Source organism: Gekko japonicus, unplaced genomic scaffold (genome assembly GCF_001447785.1).
Source record: "Gekko japonicus isolate JY-2015 unplaced genomic scaffold, Gekko_japonicus_V1.1 scaffold374, whole genome shotgun sequence".
Classification (NCBI taxonomy): Eukaryota; Metazoa; Chordata; class Lepidosauria; order Squamata; family Gekkonidae; genus Gekko; species Gekko japonicus.
Genome location: NW_015176463.1, coordinates 684,761 through 709,035, shown reverse-complemented (window position 1 = coordinate 709,035; position 24,275 = coordinate 684,761). Strand labels below are relative to the sequence as shown.

General features: G+C 42.1%; 1 protein-coding gene across 1 annotated transcript in view; it reads right to left on the bottom strand.

Annotated features, from left to right (window-relative positions):
• Positions 1-24,275, bottom strand: part of RASGEF1C (RasGEF domain family member 1C) — a 67,056-nt gene that overhangs the window by 28,033 nt on the left and 14,748 nt on the right. Inside the window, exons 4-8 of the mRNA XM_015427041.1 lie at positions 18,548-18,760; positions 16,656-16,730; positions 4,408-4,500; positions 1,827-1,929; positions 1,651-1,730 (exon numbers count right to left, since the gene is read on the bottom strand). Coding sequence (XP_015282527.1) covers positions 1,651-1,730; positions 1,827-1,929; positions 4,408-4,500; positions 16,656-16,730; positions 18,548-18,760 — 564 coding nt within the window. The remainder of the gene's footprint in view (positions 1-1,650; positions 1,731-1,826; positions 1,930-4,407; positions 4,501-16,655; positions 16,731-18,547; positions 18,761-24,275) is intronic.

Below are 24,275 nucleotides of genomic sequence, written 5' to 3'. Positions count from 1 at the left end.
CCCCCCGGGGCCCGATTCCACGGCGGCAGAAATCGGGCCTCCAAAGCGGGGGGTCCCCCCCCCCCCGCCCCCACTTGGCAGCCCTAAATCAGACTCTTGATCCATCAAAGTCAGTATTGTCTACTCAGACCAGCAGCGGCTCTCCAGGGTCTCAGGCTGAGAACTCCTGTAGACTCAACAGAGGGTTGAATTGCTAAAAACAACATTCTCTACAGAACAAACTATATGTTGGTGAGGGCAATATTTCCTTGTCTGATCATTTTCCTTCAAGTCTGTCTTATCTATGATAAGCTACACCTGCTTACAACCTTACAAAACCCCTTCAGCACTATCCTTTCTGTTAAGTGAAGCAATACTAAGATCTGCAGAACCCACAGTGGTGCAACAGTGTAGTTTATTTACTTACTTACTTAATTTATAGTCTGTCATTAATGCTGAGACTCTGGTGGATTACATTTTTTTTAAAAAAAGAAAAATATAACTACATCAAACCACCTGAATGTGCCTGAGAGAGGGTGAGGACCTAACTGCATGACACAGTTTTCCAAGGTATTTCTCCAAGTCATCTCAAAGGATGTGGAATGGGAGGTCTGTGTTTCCCAGGCATATGCTGGTCAGATTTTGATAAGGACTATCACATTAAGGGGAAACAGGCTTAAACTACAGGGAGGGAGTCACTATTCGGCCCATGGATGGGTATACAGTAAGCTTCCACGCTCAGAAGGCTCATTCTGTTTTAAGTCAGGAAAATGGTGCTTGGGGAGGAGGACTTAAACTTCCTAAACATACATGCCATAGTCCCAATGTTAATCTGGCTTCTGCATGGAACTCCCAAACCATATCTGCTGACACAGCCCAGGGATGTATATCCGGGAAAAGCATTGTTATAGTTAGGTCAATTTGGTGTCCATTATTTATACTGCTAATCTTCTGAGTCCTATAAAGGAGAACAAATATCTCATGCTGGAGATATATATGCACAGAGCAGCAGATTGACAATACACATATGTTCAGGAATTAGTTCCCTGAGTGCCCTGGCAATAGGGGAAAAAACAGAAGTGATGACAATATTAGACCTGAGGCCCCAAGCATTGTTGCAATTTTGGTTCTTGAAAATGTTACCTCATAGACCCCTTAAGAGGTTTGCAGTTTTATTTGCAGAATTATTACAGGCAACATCAACAATGAACCTGGCAGGAATTATTACAGGCAACATCAACAATGAACCTTGCAGTTTTATTCCAAGCAAACATACATGTTTTCCACTTTGTGGATGGATTACCAATGGATAGTTTGATCTGCTGTTTTCCTCACTGGCAGAAATCAGTCTTCCGGATTACCAAGCACTGGATTTTTGGATGGCCACTGATCTGGATGTATGAATTGCTGTTTCAGTCAAAATAGTGACAGAATTCGGGTGTTATGGCACTTTTAGCTCTGCTCTCCATGGCTTGAACTAAAAATACAGACCTTGAACTGTGTCAGGAATCAGTGTACACTCCTTCATGAGTCAGGTATTTTCTGGGGGTTTTGATGTGTATTTCTTCTCTGAGCATTTGGTACGATACACAAGGTCCATTGTATCATTCAGCATCTTTACAGGAATATGCAGCCTAACCAAATGCACAAAAATATGAGTAACAAAAATACCTCAAGAATAAAAAATTTGGCTGTTTTGACCTTTGACCAGGTCTTCTTTAATCTGGAGACTGGACTCATGTTCATACCAGCTGGAGAGAAAGAAGAAGAAAGAGGGAGGCAATTAAGGAAACAGAGACCCTTTCCACACCTGTGATTCCCTATAGAAATGGCACCAAGAAACTTACATATGATTGCCATCAACGAATTAAAATTCCCTATGTTAAAGCACTCTCGAGCAACATCAATGAAGAACTCAATCACTTGTGCTCGTTGCTTCTTTTTTGCAGGCTGCAAACAGACAAATAAAACAGACATGAAAGACAAGTGTAAAAAACCCCAACTGTGTGATATGTCAAGGCCGCTCCACTGGAGATGCCCTATTCTACAGCTCAATCAATTGATTTCAGAAAACATCCAGCTACAAAATTCCACTGAAGCTGTTTGATTAATGACACTCACTACCAGCAGCTTGCCAAAGCAATGCTCCCACTACAGAGAGTTACCAGAACCTATTATACCTTTAGGAATGTATTCAAGCCTGACCCAACACGGATGCATAAACCTGTACTCTTGAGACTATTAAATCCGTGGATATACTATCCAACTAGCTGTCAATAAAATGCCAATTACTGTAACTTTTTCTGGGCTTCATGCCAATCGCAGCATCTTTTTCTGGGCTTTATCTTGAAAAGAAGAAAGTAAAAGCAGGTCATAAATTGCTAGTGAATGTTATTTTTTGCACTTGCTGTGTTTTTCAATAATCCAGCCTTTATTTATGGTAACAAGTGGGCAGTTGTGCAATTTAATTTTAACTCACAGTGATTACATTGTGATAGAGATTTAGTTTTTGTTTTTTTAAAGATACAGTGAAGTTCTGAAACTGAGCTGTTACTCTTGTTTTAAACAACCTATCAGATTACATCAATTGTCTACCTACTCAACAAACGATTCCAGATGCTCTAAAATAAGTCTCCGATAACAAATTTATTTATTTGACTTTTATCCTCTCCTTTCCCTGCCAGGCAGGGCTCAGGGCAGCTTCCAACAATTAGATATACAATAAAATCAACATCATAATTTAAACCAAAACTTAAGTATCTATTGTATCAGCTGGCACCCCAACAAGCCTTCAGGGTGGATAACTAAGGGGCAGCCAGTACAGCGAGATTTGCGGCACAACAGTGAGAGGGCCAGGTAATCTTTCCAGGTGACACTATCCTCAACCATATGTCTGGTGGAACATCTTGGTCTTACAGGCCCTGTGGAACTGAACCAAGTCCTGCAGGGCTCAAGTCTCACTAGGCAGAGAATTCCACCTGATTGGGCCCAGAGCTGAAAAGGTCCTGGTCCTGGTCAAGGACTGCCAGACCATTCTGGGGCCAGGGATTACCAGTGAGTTGTTACTAAATGAGCATAATGCTCTCTGAGGGATATACAGGGAGAGGTGATCCCACAGATACAATGGTCCCAGACTGTTTAGGGCTCTAAAGGTAAGTACAAGAACCTTGGATCTGATTCAGTATTCAACCTGTAGCCAGTGGAGCCTACAAATGGCATAAGAACCTCTGCCAGAAAACCTTGGCCAGAGGCAGGCTATACTCCACACTCCCATCTATGTCAGTTCAAACTAAGGCTGGCAATACTGCTGTGGTTGCCTAGCAACCCCCACAATTACCAATTATTTGAGGGTGTTTTAACCTCCCAGTGTATTTTTTTTAATTCAGCTTTTTCTGCAAATGTGGGGCTTTCCTTAGGTTTGTAGAAAGATCTGTCTCATCTGTTCGTAGCACCAATCTCTGGATTCAAATATCCACAGATGGGTCTACACTGGGAATTAGATATATTGATGACAAGTGGAGAACCCAGGAGACTTGTGGGGAATCCCACTTTCCCCCTTTTACTTGCTCATGTATTGGGGCTCCTGCCCCCTCTGCAGGGACCCACTAAACTCATAGGGGAAGGGGACCACCTACCTCCCTGCCACTCTGTCTACATGCTCACCTGTCCTTGTTGCTCTGCCCACACACCTGGCCCCTTACCACTACTGGCTGGGGAGGACGACAGCAATTACCAATCTCCCTCTTTCCCATGTCCACCTGCCACATCTGGCAATCTGGTTCACACTGTGGCAAGCACAGACATAACACCTCTGTTTAGGGGGATTTAACCACCCCTCTATTTCTAAAAGAAGGAGCTGCGGTGGCTCAAGTGGTTAAGACGCTGAACTGCAGGCTGTGGAAGGTCAGTAGTACAGCAGTTCGAGACCCGAGTGTGCCGCATGATGGAGTGAGCTCCCATCTCTAGTTCCAGCTCCTGCCAACCTAGCAGTTCGAAAGCAAGAAATTGCAAGTAGATAAATAGGTACCACTTGGGTGGGAAGGTAACAGCGTTCCGTGCGCCTCGGCATCTAGTCATGCCGGCCACATGACCACGGAAACGTCTTCGGACAGCGCTGGCTTTTCGGCTTTGAAACGAAGATGAGCACTGCAACCCTAGAGTCGGATTCGACTGGCTTTCGAGCAAGGGAACCTTTACCTTTTAACATTTCTAAAAGTTTTGATATTTGTCTGTAAACCTGAGGGCTTCTCCAGACCTGCAGAAAAACATCTAATGTGTGTACATGCCCCCATGTTCTGGGTCTATTGATTCTCACAGAGGCCAGGTTCACTATTAGATATATTATGTGTGTGTTAATATGTGTTTATTAGTAAAATTATCAAAGGGACATAACTGAGCAAAAGTTATGCCTACACATCTTTCACTTACCATGCAAATTTCTGTTGCTACAAGATAGCACAGTCTATTGAACCATTTTACATAGGCCTCAAGGTTACTAGTCTTCTGTTCACTGAAACAAGGCTGGAAAACAAAAATCCAAAGTGATACATAACTAAATTTGGTTTAGTTCGTAACAAAAATTAATCAGAGCAACTGTCAACATTCTTTTGTCACCAACAGTATATACTTGTTTGAACACACAGACACACACACACCTGATGAGGCAGTGCATGCCACTGCACAAGAAGCTGCAGATGTGTTGGGTATAATAGAGTGTGACGCTTCCTACAAATCAAATCAGTGCATGATGAACAACCCCATTTTGCCTACTGCAATTGCTCAGGAGGCAATTTATTCCAATCCTCACGTGCAAGGATATGAAGAGCCAGAATATTACAGTATGCAAAGAGCTAGAAGAATCTAGAAAAAAATAGAATCTGACAAGCATGCCTTTCCATGTAATACGCATTTAGTTTTCATGTTTGGGCTCCAGGAGTTCCCACAGTTCAGCAAATGCAATTGCACATGGTGTTGTCTTGCATGAAACAAATTTTCTGATTTGGTTAAGGATAAAGAGGATTTCAGTAAGCGTACTAAACAATATTTGTCTAAAAATATTATTTCCTTCACATCCTCTTGTTTTGGGAAGAGTAATATCTTCACTACAGATCTCTTTATCTCTGACCTATTTCTGTATCATTGGTTGCTGTGAAACAAGTCACTCAGATGGCAAAATTCATCAGGAAAATGTCACTCTTGTGACATATGCTCTTCAGAAGGTGGTTACTAGGAGATTTCATGTGAGTGAGAACTCTCACCCCCCACCCCAAATTAATTTTAGTCTGGTGCCTACATTCTACAGAATTTTTTTTAAAATCCCATCATAGTTTTCCAGAGAGGTCCCATAACTTGGAATTGATTAAAATACTTATATCCATTAACACCCACTAGAGAGTATTGGGAGTTAATATCAAAATTTCCAATTAAGGGCTTGACGATATCCTAAGGATAAGATGGGTAAAAGGGAAACTTGAAGGAAGAAGAGGTTTTTATATTGGGGGAAAGCAATACGGGAAACCATATTTGTTTGTTAAAAAAACTTACCCTAATGTTTAAGAAGATTAGGAGGTTAAGGAGATTAGGAGGCGGAAATGTCAACTGTACAGTTGACATTGACAGGGAGGTTGTGGAGAGGTACCTGGCTGTAGTGGACGAATACATATCCCCTGGGCCAGATGGTGTGCACCCAAGAGTGCTCAAAGAACTTTCTAATGAACTTGCAGAACCTCTGTCCATCATCTTCATGGACTATAGGGCAGTTTGGTGGATAGGGAACTGGTTAGAGGACTGCACCCAAAGAGTGGTGGTCAATGGCGTTTCATCAGATTGGAGGGAGGTGCCCAGTGGGGTGCCGCAGGGCTTGGTTTTGGGCCCGGTACTTTTCAATATTTTTATCAATGATCTGGATGAAGGGGTAGAAGGGCTACTCATTAAATTTGCTGATGATACCAAATTGGGAGGGGTAGCAAACACCCAAGAAGATAGAGTTAAAATTCAACAAGACTTGAATACTCTGGAGAAGTGGGCGGTTGCAAACAGGATGCAATTCAACAAAGATAAATGTACAGTATTACATCTGGGCCACAAAAATGTCAAGCACAAATACTGGATGGGGGATACGTTTCTGGGGAGTAGCGTATGCGAAAGAGATCTTGGGGTAAGAGTGGACTGTAAACTAAATATGAGCAGTCAGTGTGATGTGGTGGCAAAAAAAGGCAAATTCAGTCTTGGGTTGTATTAAAAGGGCCATAGCATCGCAATTGCAAGAGGTCATAGCCCCTCTGTATACTGCCTTAGTCAGGCCGTACCTTGAGTACTGTGTGCAGTTCTAGAGGCCTCATTTCAAAAGGGATGCGGACAAAATTGACAGGGTGCAGAAGAGAGCGATGAGGATAGTCAGGGGTCTGGAAACTGAGCCCTACGAGGAAAGGCTTAACGGTCTTGGGAATGTTTAGTTTGGAGAAGAGGAGATTGAGGGGGGACATGATTGCTCTCTTTAAATAGTTGAAAGGCAGAAAGGTATCCGCTGGATATTAGGAAAAACTTTTTCATGGTCAGAGTGGTTCAAAGGTGGAATCAGCTGCCTAGAGGTGGTTAGCTCCCCTTCACTGACAGCTTGCAAGAAGAAACTGGATGAATATTTGTCAGAGATGCTTTAGGCTGGTCCTACATTGGGCAGGGGGTTGGACTAGATGGTCTGTATGACCCCTTCCATACTTCACATGAAGCAAGGAATACTTTTAAAGTGAAGTCAAATAAAATATAGTAGGCCCAAGCTTGTTCAGTAGGATTGGATATAAACTGAAATTAATGAATGCAACTCTGGTAGCTCTCGCAAGTCATAAAATCAGATAAAAAGACCTAGATTGTGTTGATTTCGAGGCTGCTCTTGCTTATACTGAGCATTCTGCCAAAATACTAGATCTCAGGGGCATCCACTAAAGTCAATGGGCAGAAGATTCAGGACTGACAAAAGGAAATCATTTTTACACAGTGAGTGATCATACTGTGAAATTTGCTACCAGAGGATGTAGTGATGGCCGCAAGTATAGATGGCTTTAAGAGAAGATTAGACAGATTCATGAAGAATAGGTCTGTCAGTGGCTACTAGTCATGGTGACTAAAGGGAACCTCCACATTCAAAGCACTAAACCTCTGGATACCAGTGCCAGGAGGCAACATGAAGGGAAGGTCTCAGCCTCTCTCTTGTTTGTTGGCCCTCCAGAGTAACTGGTTGGCCACTGTGTGAGACAAGATGCTGGACTTATGGCATATTGAACTATGGCACAGCAAGGCAATAAAATTATTGCTACTTGGCAGGACAGGGAGTTGGCTAGTTGCTTCAGCAATAGGTATACATTTCCTCCCTTACTTCCAAGCAATGTTCCCTCTGAGTTAGTGTGATTTTTAGCAGATTTTTAGCCTCTGGCTCACACATTTTTGTCTTCGCTCAGGAAGGATGGCTCCAGAGCAAACTAATTTATGCAATAGCCAAATTGCTCACTCACACTTTGAATGCCAGTAGCTCACAAAGTAGAATCTTTGCTCACAAGACTCCATAGCTTAAAGGGAGCATTGCTCACAAGGTCTAATTGAAGGCAATAAATCTGACTTCATTCACCCTTGTTAACACTGTCATATGGTTAGGTCTGACTAAGTGGTACTATAAAATCATGTTCACTACATGATCCCTGACTGCCTAGAACTATGTGGTTTATAAAAAGGAGCCTTTGCGTCATGAGCCAGTCAGCTGTCTCCTCCTCCGAGGATGAGGAAATGGAAGTATCAGGCCCTGCACTGGAGGAGAGCCTGCTTGAGCAGCTGGCGGAGCCAACTCAAGAAGCGTCAGGAGATGAGGGTTGCTCATTCTGGCAGGAGACGAAAGAAAAGGGACAGAGATCAGAGTCTCATTCACCATTGGTGTCTCCTGAACCAGCTGAGTGCAGAAGACATTGGGAGCATTAGACAGCCTGGGAAAGATGAAGAAGTGCTCGTTTAATTGAACAATGGAGTTCAGCTTTAGTTACTGAAGCTGAGTCCTTTCAGGAGCAAAAATAATAAGCTGGTGAGAAGTAATACCTGTGCTTCTGGCATGAATCAGCTAATTAGGATAATAAGAGAAAAACGATGAGTAGAGCTCATTGTGGAAGCAACCTCACTACCACCCCGTGAGCTGACCCACTCCGCAAACAGTGTATTGCCTCGTGTGCTGCCTTGCATCTTGTTCTGTTAACCCGTGTGTTTTGCAGCTAGGAATCCAGACCCTGTCTCCTGCCCTCGTTTCCAAGCCTTGGACCTCGACCCCAGAATTCCCTGTTCCCGACTTTCGGACTGAACCTCTGGCTCTCAGACTCTCTGCGGGTTTGTTAACTTTACTCTCGTCTCTTGTTTTTGGCTTAATGGATCGTGACTACATCTGTGCATCCCAATCTTCCAGGTAGAGTAAAAAGCACCGGGCTCTGCCCTGAACACGACATTTGTTTTGCTTGTTATCAACTGTGTTTGCGCATTCTGGAAACTCGTGTTCGGTAAACATCAGGCGTGGCCTTAAATGTGACACCCTGAGAAAGACACTGAAAAAAATATAATGCCAAAGCTATAGCAAATGTTGTATGTATTTATTTTAATTATTAAATATTAAAATTACACACTTTGAATGCTAAATGGGGAAATATTGGCTGCAAACAGGCAGAAGCAATGTGAATATTCTCAAAGCAATGGAGACAGTTCAGGAGACATTTCCAGTCCCTCCTAAAGCCTATCGAAAACATATATGTAAACACCCCTGTTCAAAATATATCCCTATTCAAAATACAGTTTGAACCTATGCATATGTAAGCAAGTTTACATGGGGAGTTGTAAATATCCATAATCTAGTCCTGGTTCTGTCATTTTTGTCCAATATTTCAGATTAGTGTGGGAAGATTCCACTGGTCTTTCTATCTGTTTCATTTTTATCCCATCCTTCCTCTAAGCAGCTCAAGGCACATTGCTCTATACATGATTCAAAATGTTTTAAAAAGCCAAAGACATAAATCAGTGGTCCAATATGCACTTAGAATTCCACATATGGAGGTGGCATCTCTGCTCTCAATGAGAATAAGAATGTACAATGAGAGGATTCCCAAGAGCACATGGAAGGCTATGGATTTCACTCCAAGAGACACTGAAACAATGATTTATTCAGAAGGAGAAGCTTTCAATGCCTCCCTGGTTGGCTGAAATACATTTTACTACCTTGCTTATTGAACAGGTATATCAAACTGCAGTACCCTAACATCTAATATATGTAACCACTCATGAAATAGTACTTGTGTGAAAAAACCATTCATATTTTCCAGTTGGCTTCTGCTCAGGCCACTTTTTACTCTCTGGTATTCACACACTGTGGTCTGTCATTTCCATCTCATATTTCCTTGCAGTATTCTTAATTAATCCTTGTACTGTATTCTCCCTTGGCAGTGGTTTTTCCTTTCAAATAAAAGTATATTTAATGCGATATGGCAAGCAAAGCCGTTGGGCATAGCACTCAACATTTCTTCTTTGTTCTCCATGTCCCCCCACCCCGCTAAACCTTTGTTGATTTATCCAGCTCAGCTACACAAAAGACACATTTTTTTCTTCCTCAAATTGACTGCCATGTCCTCATTTCATCATCACATTCATCATCATTTCAATTTTATTTAGTACCTAATTCCGGACCCATCAAGTATTTGCTTCAGAGCACATGCACAGTCAAGAGTCAGTGTTTGAATATGCAACTAGCTTTGCACGTGCAGGAGGATAGGAACACAAGAACACTTTCAATCAAGTACAGAGGAGGGTACCCAAGATTATTAGGGTGTTGGAGCACTTCCCCTATGAGGAAAAGCTGACGAGTCTGGGACAAGACTCTTTAGAAAAGAGACAACTAAAGTGGGACATGATGGAGGTTTCTAAATTATGCATGGGATGGAGAGAGCTGACAAAGATTATTATTTTTTCTCCCTTTCTCAAAATACTAGCACTTGAGGGCATCCAATGAAACTGATGGGCAGTATGTTGAGGACAGACAAAAGGAAATGCTACTTTACACAGAGAGTGGTTAAAATGTGGAATTTGCTGCCAGAGGATGTAGTAATGGTCAGATGAATAAACAGCTTTAAAAGAGGATTAGATAGATTTATGGAGGAAAGGTCTATCAATGGCTACTAGCCATGGTGACTGAGGGGAACGTCCACATTCAGAGGTACTAAGCCTCTGAATCCCAGAACCAGCATCAGGGGAAGGCCTTGGCCTCTGTGCCCTGCTGTTGGCTGTCCAGAGGAACTGGTTGGCCACCGTGTGAAACAGGATCCTGGACTAGATGGACTATTGGTCTGATCCAGCAGGGCTTTTCTTATGTTCTTAGGGGTTTCCCATATCCACTACTGTGGTGAGAGATTCCCATTATGGCTTGTCTAGAACTACAACTAACATTTACACAAATCTGAGCTAATTAGTTGTATGAAAAAGTACTGCAGAATGTTCAGAATCCCCAGTATCTAGAATCTGATCATCAAAACTGCCCAGTGTACCCACTGCCAACATCTCCACCCCTACACTGTGTAACTATATTCCTGAAGTAGTCCTGTGCAAATGAGCTTCTCTCAGTATCCAAACATTTCAACTGTTTTTCAGGACATAAATGAAGTGTGGGATTACTTCCAAGCTTATGGTATATTTGGATAGAATGAGTGAAAAAAATTAATCTCCCATAAGGCTGTTTTGCAAGTAAAATATCTCAATTTTTGGGATGAAAAATAAAAGAACAAGTCTGACAATTAAAGCATCTTGGGCTATATGCAGCACATTAGTATATACTGCAATATGCCTGGCACTCAAGAACCCCCATCTCCCCATCTTTTTTGTGAATGCCAGTTGTCAGATCAGAAATTTATTTACGATCATAGATCAGAATAAAACGTAGACATAAACATACCTATTGTAAAAGTAAATATAAAATACTGTTATAGTTATTTAAAATCATTATATACCTTGAAAATATCACCCTAAAGTAGAACAAGTCAATTTGTTGCTATAAGTCTCTGACATATTCTATAAGCAGCCATGTGGAATTTTGCACAGTTAATAGTTATTTGGGAGTTAGTACCTTTCAGGAGACTCTCTGTGATTTCATTGTCTGAACCTCCAAGATAAGATCGTAACAAGGGGGCAATAAACTTTGCACGGATATCCACATACATATTACAGTGAAGTAAAATACGATCAACTGATTCAATCTCATTAGATCCACACATACATAGTCTTTGATCCAAAGGAAGCTTTTTAAATTTCCAGTGAGAACTGCAGAAGGAAAAGCCTGCCATCTTGCCAATGTATAGGCTCTTCTTTGCTTGGCTACCACCAATAATGAAAGATATGTGGCCGGTAAAGTTAAGTACTTGCAATTCTCCGGAATCAAAAAATGAAGTACCTTAGTGATATCTTCCTGCCTCTCAATGTCAAATATCCTTTGTATCAATGCTTTAGCATCAAAGGTATCTAGACGGAGGATACTGTCCTCTGCTAGTCCAATGGATTGAAGATTCTGGAGAACCCCTTTTGTCCAAGACGATTGGAATCCGTCTTTTAAAAATAAGGTCATAAGACCCTGAGGGTTTCGCTGTACCCTCAGCCAATAAGTAATAGAAACAAGTTTCAGCTTGGCTTCAACTTTAACCATGCCCGATTCTAGACATAAACCTGCATTGGTCACACATTTGGGTACTTGGAAGATGGATCTTAGGAATTCTGATTGAACTTTTTCCAGGGAAGTGTAATTAGTCACTGGAGGGCCTAGCATAGAGCCATAGAGCAATTGTGGCAGAACTTTTGCCTAATATAAACAAAGGGCTGCAGGAAAAAAATGGCCACCATTAGTGTTAAAAAAAATTAAGAATACCCTGAGTAGATTTTTGTCCTACTGCAGCTGCATAATCATGATGTGCAGTACTCTTTCCAGAAGTGTGGATCATTACCCCTAGATACTTAGTGCAGGGCACTTGCTGTATTATATGGCCCTCTAGTTTCTATGACCTAATTTTCCTGTTGGTGCCAAAAGAAATAATCTTGGATTTGTCAAAATTAATCATGAGACTATTGGTAGCACAGTAGAGACCAAAAGTCCTTAGAGCCCTCTTCAGGCCCACTGGAGTCCTGGACAACAATACTGTATCATTAGCAAATAGAAGATCTGGGATATACCTGTCAGCTAGATGAGGTAGATGAAGATCTGTGGAACTTAGATGTTCAATCAGATCATTAACACAGAGATTGAATAGAGTTGGAGCCAGGACACAGCCCTGTTTGACCCCTTTTGCTGTCTGAATTGTGTTGGAGAGGTGACCGGCTTGGTTACATCTAACTTTCAAAGAGGTATTAGTATAGAGAGTTTGAATTAAGAAGAGAAGTCTGGTGTCAATATCCATAGCTTTCAACTTGTTCCATAGTAGTTCTCTGGATATGGTATCAAATGCAGATCTTAAGTCCAGGAAGACAGCGTATAGTGAGACTGGTCCTTTTGATTTTTATTTCTCTAATAGATGGTATAATATAATACAGTGGCTCATTGTAGACATGCCTTCTCTGAAGCCAGCTTGTTCCATAACAAGGATCTCTTCTTGTAAGACCCAGGTTGTCAGTTTGTCTAGAAGATGACTAGCATACAGCTTACCAATTACGCTGATGGGATGATAATTACCAGGGTCATCTCTCTCTCTCCTCTCTTATAGAAGGGTATGATTATTGCTTGCCTCCAGTCTTCTGGTATGTGTCCCTTAGTGTCAATGTAGGTAAATAGGGAGGCTAAAGGTGGTGCCCACCGATCTACATTATTAATCAAAAAGTCAGCTGGTATAGTATCAGTACCAGGAGCCTTCCCTTTTTTAAGTTGCTTGATAAGTGCTGCTACTTCTTTAGATGTAACTGGTGGCTATTCAGGTAAATCAGAGATAGGTTGTGGTTGTTGAACTAATAAATTGTCCGAGTAAATCTTGTAAAAAAAAGACTCCCAAGTATTTGCTGATATTACCATATATAATGGAGAACGAACTTTACGGTAATATTTATAGATCGTTTCCCAAAAGGCCTTGGAGTTTTTTTCATTTGCTGTTTGGATTAGTTTCTCCCAGGTAAGCCTTAAATCATTTTTCCTTTTTCTTGCAACAATTGCTTTATATAGTATAAAGTATAATCTTTCAATAGGACTTGATTTTTCCAACAATTGCTTTATATAGTTTCTTTGTATCAGTATAATCTTTCAATAGGACTTGATTTTCGGATGCTGATGAATGTCTATAAGCGTAAAAGACAACAATGCATGCTTTTTTGGCAGATCTACATTCGTCGTCAATCTATCTTTTAGATGGCCATCTAGAATTTAAATTTGGTCTATTCCTTTGCACAGTAAGAAGACACTTGATTCTTTCAAGGAGGTTAGTATAAGGAATGATTGGATTCTCAGTCCTAGGGTGATTACATAGCGGCAAATGGATTGGAAAGAGATTTTTTACAAAGAGGCTATCCCACGCAGGTTGTAGCCGTGGGGCGCTGCAGAGCTGACAAGAGAGCAAGAGCAGATTTATTTAAAGAGACAGTCACCCGATCCAGGGAAGGTTTCCTATGGGCATTAGATTACACCCCTATGGCATACTCCATCAGGAGGATTGTTTTAAAACATTGGCACATTGTGGGAGACATACCAGAATGCCAAGTAACACCTAACATAGGCTTTTGAAAAACTGCAAGCATTAGAGATCTTTTGGTACACGCAGACTTATGATCCAATATACCATCAGAGAACACACCCAGAGGTCACTATAAGTGTTTGCGATGTGCAGCATGTCCGTTGAGTGAGGAAACGAAATTTGTCTACTTTCCAAGAAATTAACTATAGGAGAGAATTGAACAGTTACTCTTCATGTTCCACGAAGCGGGTCATTTATATAATCACCTGCCCCTGTGGGCTAAAATACATTGGAGAATTGACACGGGAAATTAAGACCTGAATTTTGGAACATAAGTCCAAAATTAAACACATACAGAAGCCCCCCTCATGGACCATTTCATTTCAATGGGTCATAGATATGACGATTTTAAATTTGTAGTTATAGAAGTGATCCAGACCAGCAATTACTGTAGAAGAGATATTAGACAAACACTCTTGCGGCGAGAAGCCTTTTGGATTTTTAAATTAAACACTGTTTATCCATTTGGTTTCAATGCATCCCTGGATTTGACATGTTACTTATGAACACTTATAAATGGTTAGTGTATTTTATTTTACCTATATGCATGGATAATTGTCATAGGAGTTGGTGATTTGTGTACTTGTGTATGAGTAGTAACAGGATCAGTGTGAAAAAACAGACCAGCAGGATATAATGCCTACATAGAATCCACCTGTTAAGGCATTCAGTAATTATAGCCCATTGAAGAACATAGCTGTAAGTATAGCTTTATGATGAAGTGGTGAGTGTTTTTACAATTATTTAAAATATTAATATTTATGTATGTGGAGCAATGTAATTATTATTGAATAACAATGAAAATGTATTGTAACAGCTATTGTTGTACTTTTTAGAATCAACAGTATATTTACAATACGTCACCAAGAGAAATGAATTGTTGAAAGACAGTTTATGTAAGGTTTCATACTACTTTTATTCTTATTTATATATTTGCACACTGTTATATATATATATTTTAATGAGACTTCTATTGTTATATTTGATAAGGTACACATCCTTGTTCAGAAGAAGATCATTGTCGAAACGGCACACCATTCCGGAGACCACCATCTACATTCACTATATATATTACTTATTTTCTGTTATTGTATATTATGATTTATGACTATATTACCAAGCGCTAAATTGTCACAGTTCTTTTTCCTTTTTTCATTTGCCATGCAGGAAGGACAAGGGAATATTGTCTTAAAACTGAATTTTCCCACCCATACAGCAGCCATCTAGGCTTTACTGCAATGTTTTCCCAAAAGTTCAGAGCAAAGCAGGTTTGAGAAAGATCAGAGAAAAGCCAAGGAAACTGGGAGATGCACAAACGCATCCCAATGCTGTCTGGAAGCAGGGGTGGAGTGGGGGCAGCTGCTTTCCCAACAGCATTGACCCCCACGCAAATAACCTATGTGGAAATGGTCCAGGTAATGCTTTACAAACACAGAGAAGGGGCAGGAAAGTACCCAGGAATTTAAAGGCATAGCACCAATGTCTGGGTTGCATATGAGCAGACCTACTAGTATACAATTAGGGTTGCCAACAGACCCAGGGGAAAAAGGCCCTAATAAATGCTTAACGTGTCAAAATGGGCGGCTGAAACTTCACATGGCATGGAGGGAAATGACATTAATTAATTAATGTATTTATTTATTTTTGTATTTATACCCCGCCCTCCCCATGAATGGGCTCAGGGCGGCTTACAAGAGGGCAAAATATGCCCATACATAAAACCAGGATAAAAACATTAAAAACCAACGAATATTACAAATAAGTGCTCAGATTTAAACAAAATGGTCATTCATTAGAGGTAGGTGGTTTTTCATGGAGGTAGGTAGGTAATTAAGCCTCTATTAAAGGGACAGGAGATTTTTTCCCCTCCAAGTAGTTGGCATCTGTAATCTACAAAGATAACCCAACAGCGGCTTGGGGGGGAGGGGTTATTTTCCACAGCTGCCAACAAATAAGGCAGCTAGCAAGCACCCTAATTCAACTATAGACTGAACCAATATATTCCCTTGTTTCTGTTTTAAATCCCATTAGAGACTGGTTGGCAAGTTTAATATGTTTAGCAGCTGGTTTGTTTTTTAGTTCAAGAATTTTTCACAAAAAGAAACACCAGTTTCCCAGGTATTCAGAGCTTCTTTTTTACTATGTGGGAAGTAAATACAATTTCCCAGCCACTTAAAGTTATGGCAACAATGTTGCATTAACAAGTCTTCTTTCAATCATTTCAAATGCAGTGCACTAGCTGTACAGGTGCAACAGTTTGAGGAATATCTGTTTGCTTCAAAGAATGCTTTGCTTTTTTGCCTGTGCACTTTGATTGCTATGCTATTATGAGCCACAAGATTTTTCAATACTCAAATTTTCTTTTGAAGAATTATCTGTGTGCTGCCACTACATGAAGCAATGGTTTCTCCCATCCCTCCCAACCATTTTCACTCCCACAGATGCTAATGGACACATCCTCCTTGATGTTAACAAGCTTGCAACTTAACACAGAGGCTGCATGAACTTCTCAAAAGAGGAAGCTAATATTCCCCTTCTGGAATAGCAGCATAGAATATTAAAATATGCACTCTCTAGCTACCAGTGAAAGCTGTATTTCTTGGTTTATTCCATTGCTTGCAGATATATAATTTTGCACTCAAAAGCATATGTTGGGGGCATCTCACATCCAAAAAGAACATCAGGTAAAAGCTGGTTCTGTGGGGTGATTATCATAATACTATCATTTCCTTGACACCCAACAAATATACTGTAGCTTTATGCAGCTCTAAAACAGATGCTTTAGTAAGTCTGTAATTAAATGTTATCAGTGGAAGAATGTCCATTGTGTGTCACTGACTTGTATACAGTCCATTCTTAGCATGCTCATCTAGAACATGTAATGTAACAAGATCATATTTCAATTCATACCTTTGTGCTTTCCAAAGGATCCTTATGGACAAATGCCTGAACAAATTCTTCAGGGCCAATGTGACTCAGCCTTTCCTTTTGCAAGAGAAAAAGTAAGAAAGAAGGTATAAACAGAACACCCGGAGAGTACAACTGTTACTGAGTTCATAATGTTCAAAATATCATAATTCAGATTCAAACACAGATTTTAAATGGTCTTTATGAAACCACTGGCCAATTGATTAGCTCTTACCAATGTCATCTCCATCACAGTTAATATTACAGAAGGAGAGAAGACATCCCAGAATCAGATCAGGACATCTAAGGCCCCTGCCACACGAGGGAAGAAGGGACGGCCAAAGTGCGGCTTTTAAAAAGCCGCACCTAAATAGGCACGCGGCGGCGGGATCATACAGATCCCCTGAGCCGCTGTGCATTTGCTCCCCGGCACGATCAGATGCCGGGGAGACGGGGAGAAAGGCACGGGAGTCTGCTGAACTGCGCATGTTGGAGCATGCGCAGTTCGGCAAGGAGCCGGGGATGCGCCGGCGAAAGAACGTGCGGCGATCCCACGGCCAGCGTTGCTGCGGCCGTTAGAAAAGAACCACCTCGGTAGGTGGTTCTTTTTTGGTGCGGATCATCGCTGGAAGGGCCGGATCGGGGACGGACACGGTACGCTTCCCAGATGTTGCGGTGGGATTGCGCCCGTTTGCTCCGCCCCCGTTCCATCCCTCTCCCGGCTCTAATCCTCTCGTGTGGACAGGGCCTAATTACCATGGTAAAAATAACCTATGATGACTTGCGACTTCATGGAAACCTAATAAGAATGGACCTCTGATAACAATATGTAGAGTTGCCACAGTAATTGTGATCAGAAAATGAGAATGGAAATTTCAAACCATGTTCAATTGATGAAATGTTTATTTCAGATCAGTGCCAATGAAGTAAAATAGGATCTCTGGCAGAATAACTAAGCTTTCTGAAGACTGCTACCTGAATGTATATGTCCCAAAACAGAGATATATGGGATACATCAGCATCAACTGACAGGCCAGCTGTCACTTATGGGTTCACCATTTTTGTGGTTAGCTTTAGCCTCCTCTTTGTTACAGTTCAACTTTAAATTATTTTATACTGACAACGTATTTTTATCTGATCAAATGCCTAAACCTAAGGGATGTATGGTGATGGAAAGTGCCGCCAGGTCACAGCTAACGTATGGTGACCCCGTAGAGTTTTCTAGGCCAGAGACATTCAGAGGTTGTTTGCCATTGCCTGCCTACATGTCACAACTCTGGTATTCCTTGGAGGTCTCCCAGTCCCATCCAAATACTAGCCAGGGCTGACCCTGCTTAGCTTCTGAGATTCAGCTGTCCTCTGGTGAGAAGGGTGGGGGAAGGGCAGGCTGAAAAGTCTCCTTTTTCTTTTTTCATGCCAGTTCCTCTGCCCACAGCTTTGCAACACACAGGGTGGGGAAGGGGTTAATTGAAAATATGAGTTTTTTCGGAGGGGGGAGGCAGCCTCCTCTAGCTGTCAAAATGGAGCAGTGTTTCTAATAAGCGGTTATGCACATATGCAAAAGACAATTATTTTTTTTTAAAAAAGAAGCCACCCGATCACCCACTCCATGGTTGCCCTGTAGCAATAAACTGAACAGTTGACCATGGGGTGAGCGCACAGTGAGGCTACTTCAGAGTATGCTGTCTGGTCACCCCTTCCCATGTTGATTTAAACTGCTGCAAATAGAGGCGCCACCAGTTCATGCCAAGCATCCAATGTGACTGCAGCCCTGGGTACATTTTGTTCAATGATGTTTGCAACATTTAAAAAATATCTCACTGGCAATTTCGGAAAAAAATATGTTTTACGTCATTACAACTGAGTGCAAAGTACAAGTCTTGTTTTCCACTTACTAGTTCCACATGTGTCAGTTGCTGGGCCAAGGTATAGGGATCACTGCAGACACTCAACATTTCTCTTTGAATGGATGGAGGTTTACTTTTAAATGCAACCACCTTGTCTGAGACAGCTGCATTGATCTTGACTATCCCTTCTTTTCCATGGTTTAGAGTGGCAAGCTTCTGGTTCAGGGTTTGTAGAAGCTGGTTCATTTTTTTCCAGTATGCCTAAAGAGGGGGAAAGGGAAAGCCAGTGAGAAAACAGCCAAACATTACAAATGTGCAATGGGGGGGAAAAGGGTTTGAATGAGTATTCATATGCCAGTAGTGGTTTAGAATGATGCTTTTCAACCAAACTATTCCAGAATGTCTGGTCACCTTAATTATGGCTATCACAATTCTGGCATCCATCCAAACAGTAGAATAACTCTGCCAAATGCCTCCTCTGTGCACTGACCACACTGTAAGTTCCATATGTCTGTGAAGTATCCAGTCAGTATCAATACTGGGGTGGCATGGAACCTTTCTATCACTGCATTATGTATCCTTCCTTTTAGTTCCAGGGAGGAAAAGCATCTTGCATATATAAGCCCAACGTACTGGCGGGAGCTGGTCCATGGGGTCGCGAAGAGTCGGACTCGACTGTGCGACTGAACAACAACAACTGGCACTTTCTGGCTCTCCCATTGGCTGTGCTGTGCACTCCATCAGCCATTGGCCCATCAACCACCACTCAAGAATACTCACATGCCATTGGCTGGATGCTGGGTCCATTCCTCTCCCCCATTCACTGCTGGCTTGGCCACTTCCCTGTCTGAATAAACTACCAAAATGGCTGATTCTCCTGATGAAGATGCTTCTACTGCTACTTGGTTCCACTGTGGCTGGCTGGCTACTGAGGTGGGCCAGTGGCCATCAAGCCATTCTCATCTCTTGCTGTGTGGCTCACTTTCTCCTCAGTGACTGTTGCTAGGCAACCATGCTTGGTCCTGTCAGTAAAAATGTGGGGGATGGAGCCCTTTCCAGGCCTACTTTGGCCTTTGTGGGGAACTCATTGGGGCCCGTCCTGACTAGGGTTGCCAGCTCCAGGTTGGGAAATTCCTGGAGATTTTGTGGTAAAGTCTATTGAAGCCAGAGTTTGGGGAGGAGAGAAGCCTCAGCTGAACAGAATGCCATAGAGTCCACCCTCCAAAGTTATTTTCTTCAGGGGGAGAAAGAGATCTGTGGAAGCTGAGTGGGTGACTTCAGACCACCCACAGACTTTCAGCCTACCCTACCTCACAGGTTTGTTGTGCTGAACAAAAGGGGGAGAGGAGAATGGTGTGAGCTGCTTTGATCCCCACTGCAGAGAAAGACTGTACTTTTACTAGGTAGAGGCTGCAGGGAAGGGGGAGGAGATAGAAACCTGAAGTCAGATAAAGGGGCAGATAAAGGTAGGTTGATGGTTGGTTGGGAAGGAGATAGTGTTAACAACTCCAGGTTGGGAAATTCATGGATATTTGAGGGGTGGAGCCTGGAGAGGGTGGGGTTTGAGGAGGGGTGGGACCTCAGACAGGTACAATGCCATAGACTCCACCCTCCAAACCAGCCATTTCCTCCTGGGAAACCATTGTTGCCAATCTCCAGGTGAGGGCTGGAGATCACTCAGAATTACAACTGCTCTTCAGGTGGCAGAGATCAGCTCCCCTGGAGAAAACAGTGTACTCTGTGTCATTACACCCTGCTGAGGTCACCACAGCAAATTGACACTGAGTGCCCAAGGCTGGGGCACCTGCCCAGAGCCTCTTTCTAGAGTTCGTTGTCTTTATTTCCACAACTGGCCTTATTCCTAGTATTATTAATATTTCTGATAACTTCAGTTTTAAATATCTATTTTAGTATAAACACAGTACTGGCTTCACTACAATTTTTCTACTTCCTACCAATGATAGTCTTCATTCATTGCCAGGACCTATAATCAAGTTAGTATGGCAATACATTTTATTCATTTATTTACTCTGTTTATAGTCTGCCTTTCTGACTGAGACTCAAAGAAGAGTACACAGTGTGAATCAATACAATCAATATGAAGAGACTTCTAATAAGCAATGTACTAGGAGTAGGATTGCAGTAATCTGGATAAGCATACCATATCAGACATTATGATGCATGGGTGAATGAAATGGAGGTAAGGGAACAGGACAAGCAACATCACCATTGTGATACTATTTCCTCATGAATTAATCCCTGTAAGGGAGAACAGCCATAACCACTTCCTACAGTTTCCATTGGTAGTACACAACTCATGGAAATCTTATTGCTGAGGAGGTGTTAAAATTCCTGTGAGTTACTGATGGGATAGTTTCAGGTGGGTGGCCATGTTGGGCTGCAGTAGAAGAACAAGATTCAAGTCCAGTAGCATCTGGTCTTGTTAGCCTTTAAGATATTACTGAACTTGAATCTTGTACTGATAAGGTAGTGAAGACTAAGGATGACTGAACTCCCACTGGTTTGGATTTGTCAAGCCATTAACTGGAGTTCACTGAGTGGCTGCACATCTAGCACAACTGCACACACATACACAATCAATTTTGTGCATGCATGCAGTTTAACATATATGGACCATGGGAAAGTTGTATTTTCCCAATGCAGCAGTTAGCAGCAATCCCCCCCACTCAGATCACTCACATACTCCATGTCTCTCACAAATGTCTCTGGCATGGCCATGCTGGCAAAGTGAGCACTTTTAATAAATATAAAAAACTAATACAATTGTGTTTTGTTAGCAAATTCACGCACTTAGTAATTCAATAGGTGCAAGATTCCATCTTGAAGATCTATATATCTGCAATTAATGCAGATTTACAAATTAAAACATATTATAATAATTCATTAGAATCAATAAAATCAGCAGCATTTAAAACAACAACACTTCTCAACAGATGATTGTGTGATCCCAATCTGACTTCTAGGATCTGCGGTCATTGGTTATTGTTGTTCAGTCGCATAGTCGAGTCCGAATCTTCGCAACCCCATGGACCATATCATGCCAGGCTCTCCTGTCTTCTCTCATTCTCCGGAGTTTGCTTAATTGAATGTTTGTTGCATCAATAACACTGTCTCACCATCTCATCTTTTGCTGTCCCCTTCTTTTTTTACCTTCAATCTTTCCCAGCATCAGGTTCTTCTCCAGTGAGTGCTCCCTTCTCATTTGGTGGCCAAAGTATCTGAGCTTCAGCTTCAGTATCTGGCCTTCCAGTGAACAGTCAGGGTCAATTTCTTTTAGGATTGACTGATTTGATCTCCATGCAGTCCAAGGGACTCTCAAGAGTCTTCTCCAGCACCATAATTCAGAAACATCTATTCTTCAGTGCTTGGCCTTCCTTATGGTACAACTCTCGCAGCCATACATTACTACTGGGAATATCATTGCTTTGACCATATGGATTTTTGTTGGCAGGGTGAGGTCTCTACTTTTTATTATGCTGTCTAGGTTTGCCATTGCTTTCCTCCCAAGGAGCAGGCATCTTTTAATTTCATGGCTACAGTCAACGTCTGCAGTGATTTTCGATCCCAGGAACTCGAATTCTGTCATTGCTTCCATGACTTCCCCTTCTATTTGCCAGGAGTGATGGGGCCGGATGCCATGATCTTAATTTTTTTGATGTTGCGTTTCAAGCCAACTTGCTCTCCTCTTTGACCCTCAGCAATTGGTTGTGATCCACACAATCAAAGGCTTTAGCATAGTCAATGAAACAGAAGTAGATGTTTTTCTGGTACTCCCTTGCTTTCTCCATAATCCAGCAAATGTTGGCAATTTTATCTCTCGTTCCTCTACCTCTTCGAAACCCAGCTTGTACTTCTAGCAGTTCTCTATCCATGTACTGCTGAAGCCTAGCTTGTAGGATCTTGAACATAACCTTGCTAGCGTATAAAATTAGTGCAACTGTGCAATAGTTTGAACATTCCTTGGCATTGCCCTTCTTTGGGATTGGAATGTAAACTGACCTTTTCCAATACTGTGGCCACTGTTGCATTTTCCAAATTTGCTGGCATATTGAGTGCAACACTATAACAGCATCATCTTTTAAGACTTTGAATAGCTCAGCTGGGATGCCATCACCTCCACTAGCTTTGTTGTTAGTAATGCTTTCTAAGGCCCATTTAACTTCACACTCCAGGATGTTTGGCTTGAGGTCAGTGATCACACCGTTGTAGTTGTCAAAGACATTGAGGTCCTTCTTGTATAGTTCTTCTGTGTATTCTTGCCACCTCTTCCTAATCTCCTCTGCTTCTGTTAGATCCTTCCGCCTCGGCAGGCCGGCTGGGGAAGGGGAATTTCGCCTGCCTCACGGGCGAACCAGGAAGGGCTGCGGAGAGAGCGGGGAGACATTTAAATGCCTCCCGGTGACTTCTCTGTGGAGTTGCGCTACTACTGCGGCACGACTCTAGAAAAAAGGAGCGCAGGGGTGGGGCTGCCTGGGCAGGCTGCCAGAGCAGTGCTCCAGTATGCTCCGGCCCCAAACGGCCCCTGGTAATCAGTATTTTATTGCAGGTAACATTCTGAGGTAATTTAATGGTGATACGTTCCTTGACTACAGTAAACACTTGTGATTTGGAAATCACCTGATATATAAAAAATCACACATACTGTTTTAAAGAATGCCACCTCCACATAGAGAGCCAGTTTGGTGTAGTGGTGAAGTGCATGGACTCTAATCTGGCAGAACCAGGTTTGATTCCCCACTCCTCCACTTGCAGCTGCTGGATGACCTTGGGCAAGCCATAGTTCTGTCAGAGCTGTCCTTGAAAGAATAGTTCTTGAGAACACTCTTAGCCCCACCTACCTCACAGGGTGTCTCTTGTGGGGAGAGGAAGGGAAAGGAGATTGTAAACTGCTCTGAGACTCCTTCAGGCAGTGAAGGGTGGGGTATAAATCCAATCTCCTCCTCCTCCTCCTCCTCCTCCTCCTCCATGAAGCATCTGAACCTGCCTGACACTGATTAAGATAACAGGTCCATCTAGCTCAGTATTGTCCACTCATTGGCAGTGGATTCTCAGGGTCTTTCTCAAACCCCCTGCCCCCCCAAAAGGGTTCGGTGATTTGTTGGGGGGAAATAGCCGATTTAAAAAACTCTCTCCTGAATCTCAATCATACACATCTCTGCCTTGATCTTACTGCTAATCTGAATGAAGAACACTAAACAAAAGTGAAGTAAGTACTGGAGAAGTTGGCAGGAGAATTGACACAAGTGGCCAGGCAGGCCAGGGCCAGAGTGCCCACAAAAGATGTCATCCAGCCACATGCCACCTAGGGCAAGGGGACATTTAACCACCATAGACAATATCAAGCTATGCATCAGTGACATTCTGGAGTAACTGGGAAAGACTGACAGCAGAGAAAATATTAGTGCTGCCAGGAAGGGGCAACAAAGATGACAGGTGTCAGGGTGAGATGTTTGACCCAGGGTTCATATCAAGGAGAGCTTGGAGATCCTGGAGATGCACAAGAATTCATAGCTGGCGCCTGGTCCACTACTGCAGCTAAGCAAGATCATCTTCAAGTTTAACAGATGTGAAAAGTACCTTCTTTCTTGCTTGACCATTAACATGCAAATGGATATACAATTTTGCTTCACAATAGCATTTCCACCAGTACATATTCTGCCAAAAGTAATAATTGAATCCTATGTCTTTTTAAATATCTAGTTAGGGAACCAAGAGTATGGTTTATTAATATTTAAATAAAACATTTATTTCTCAA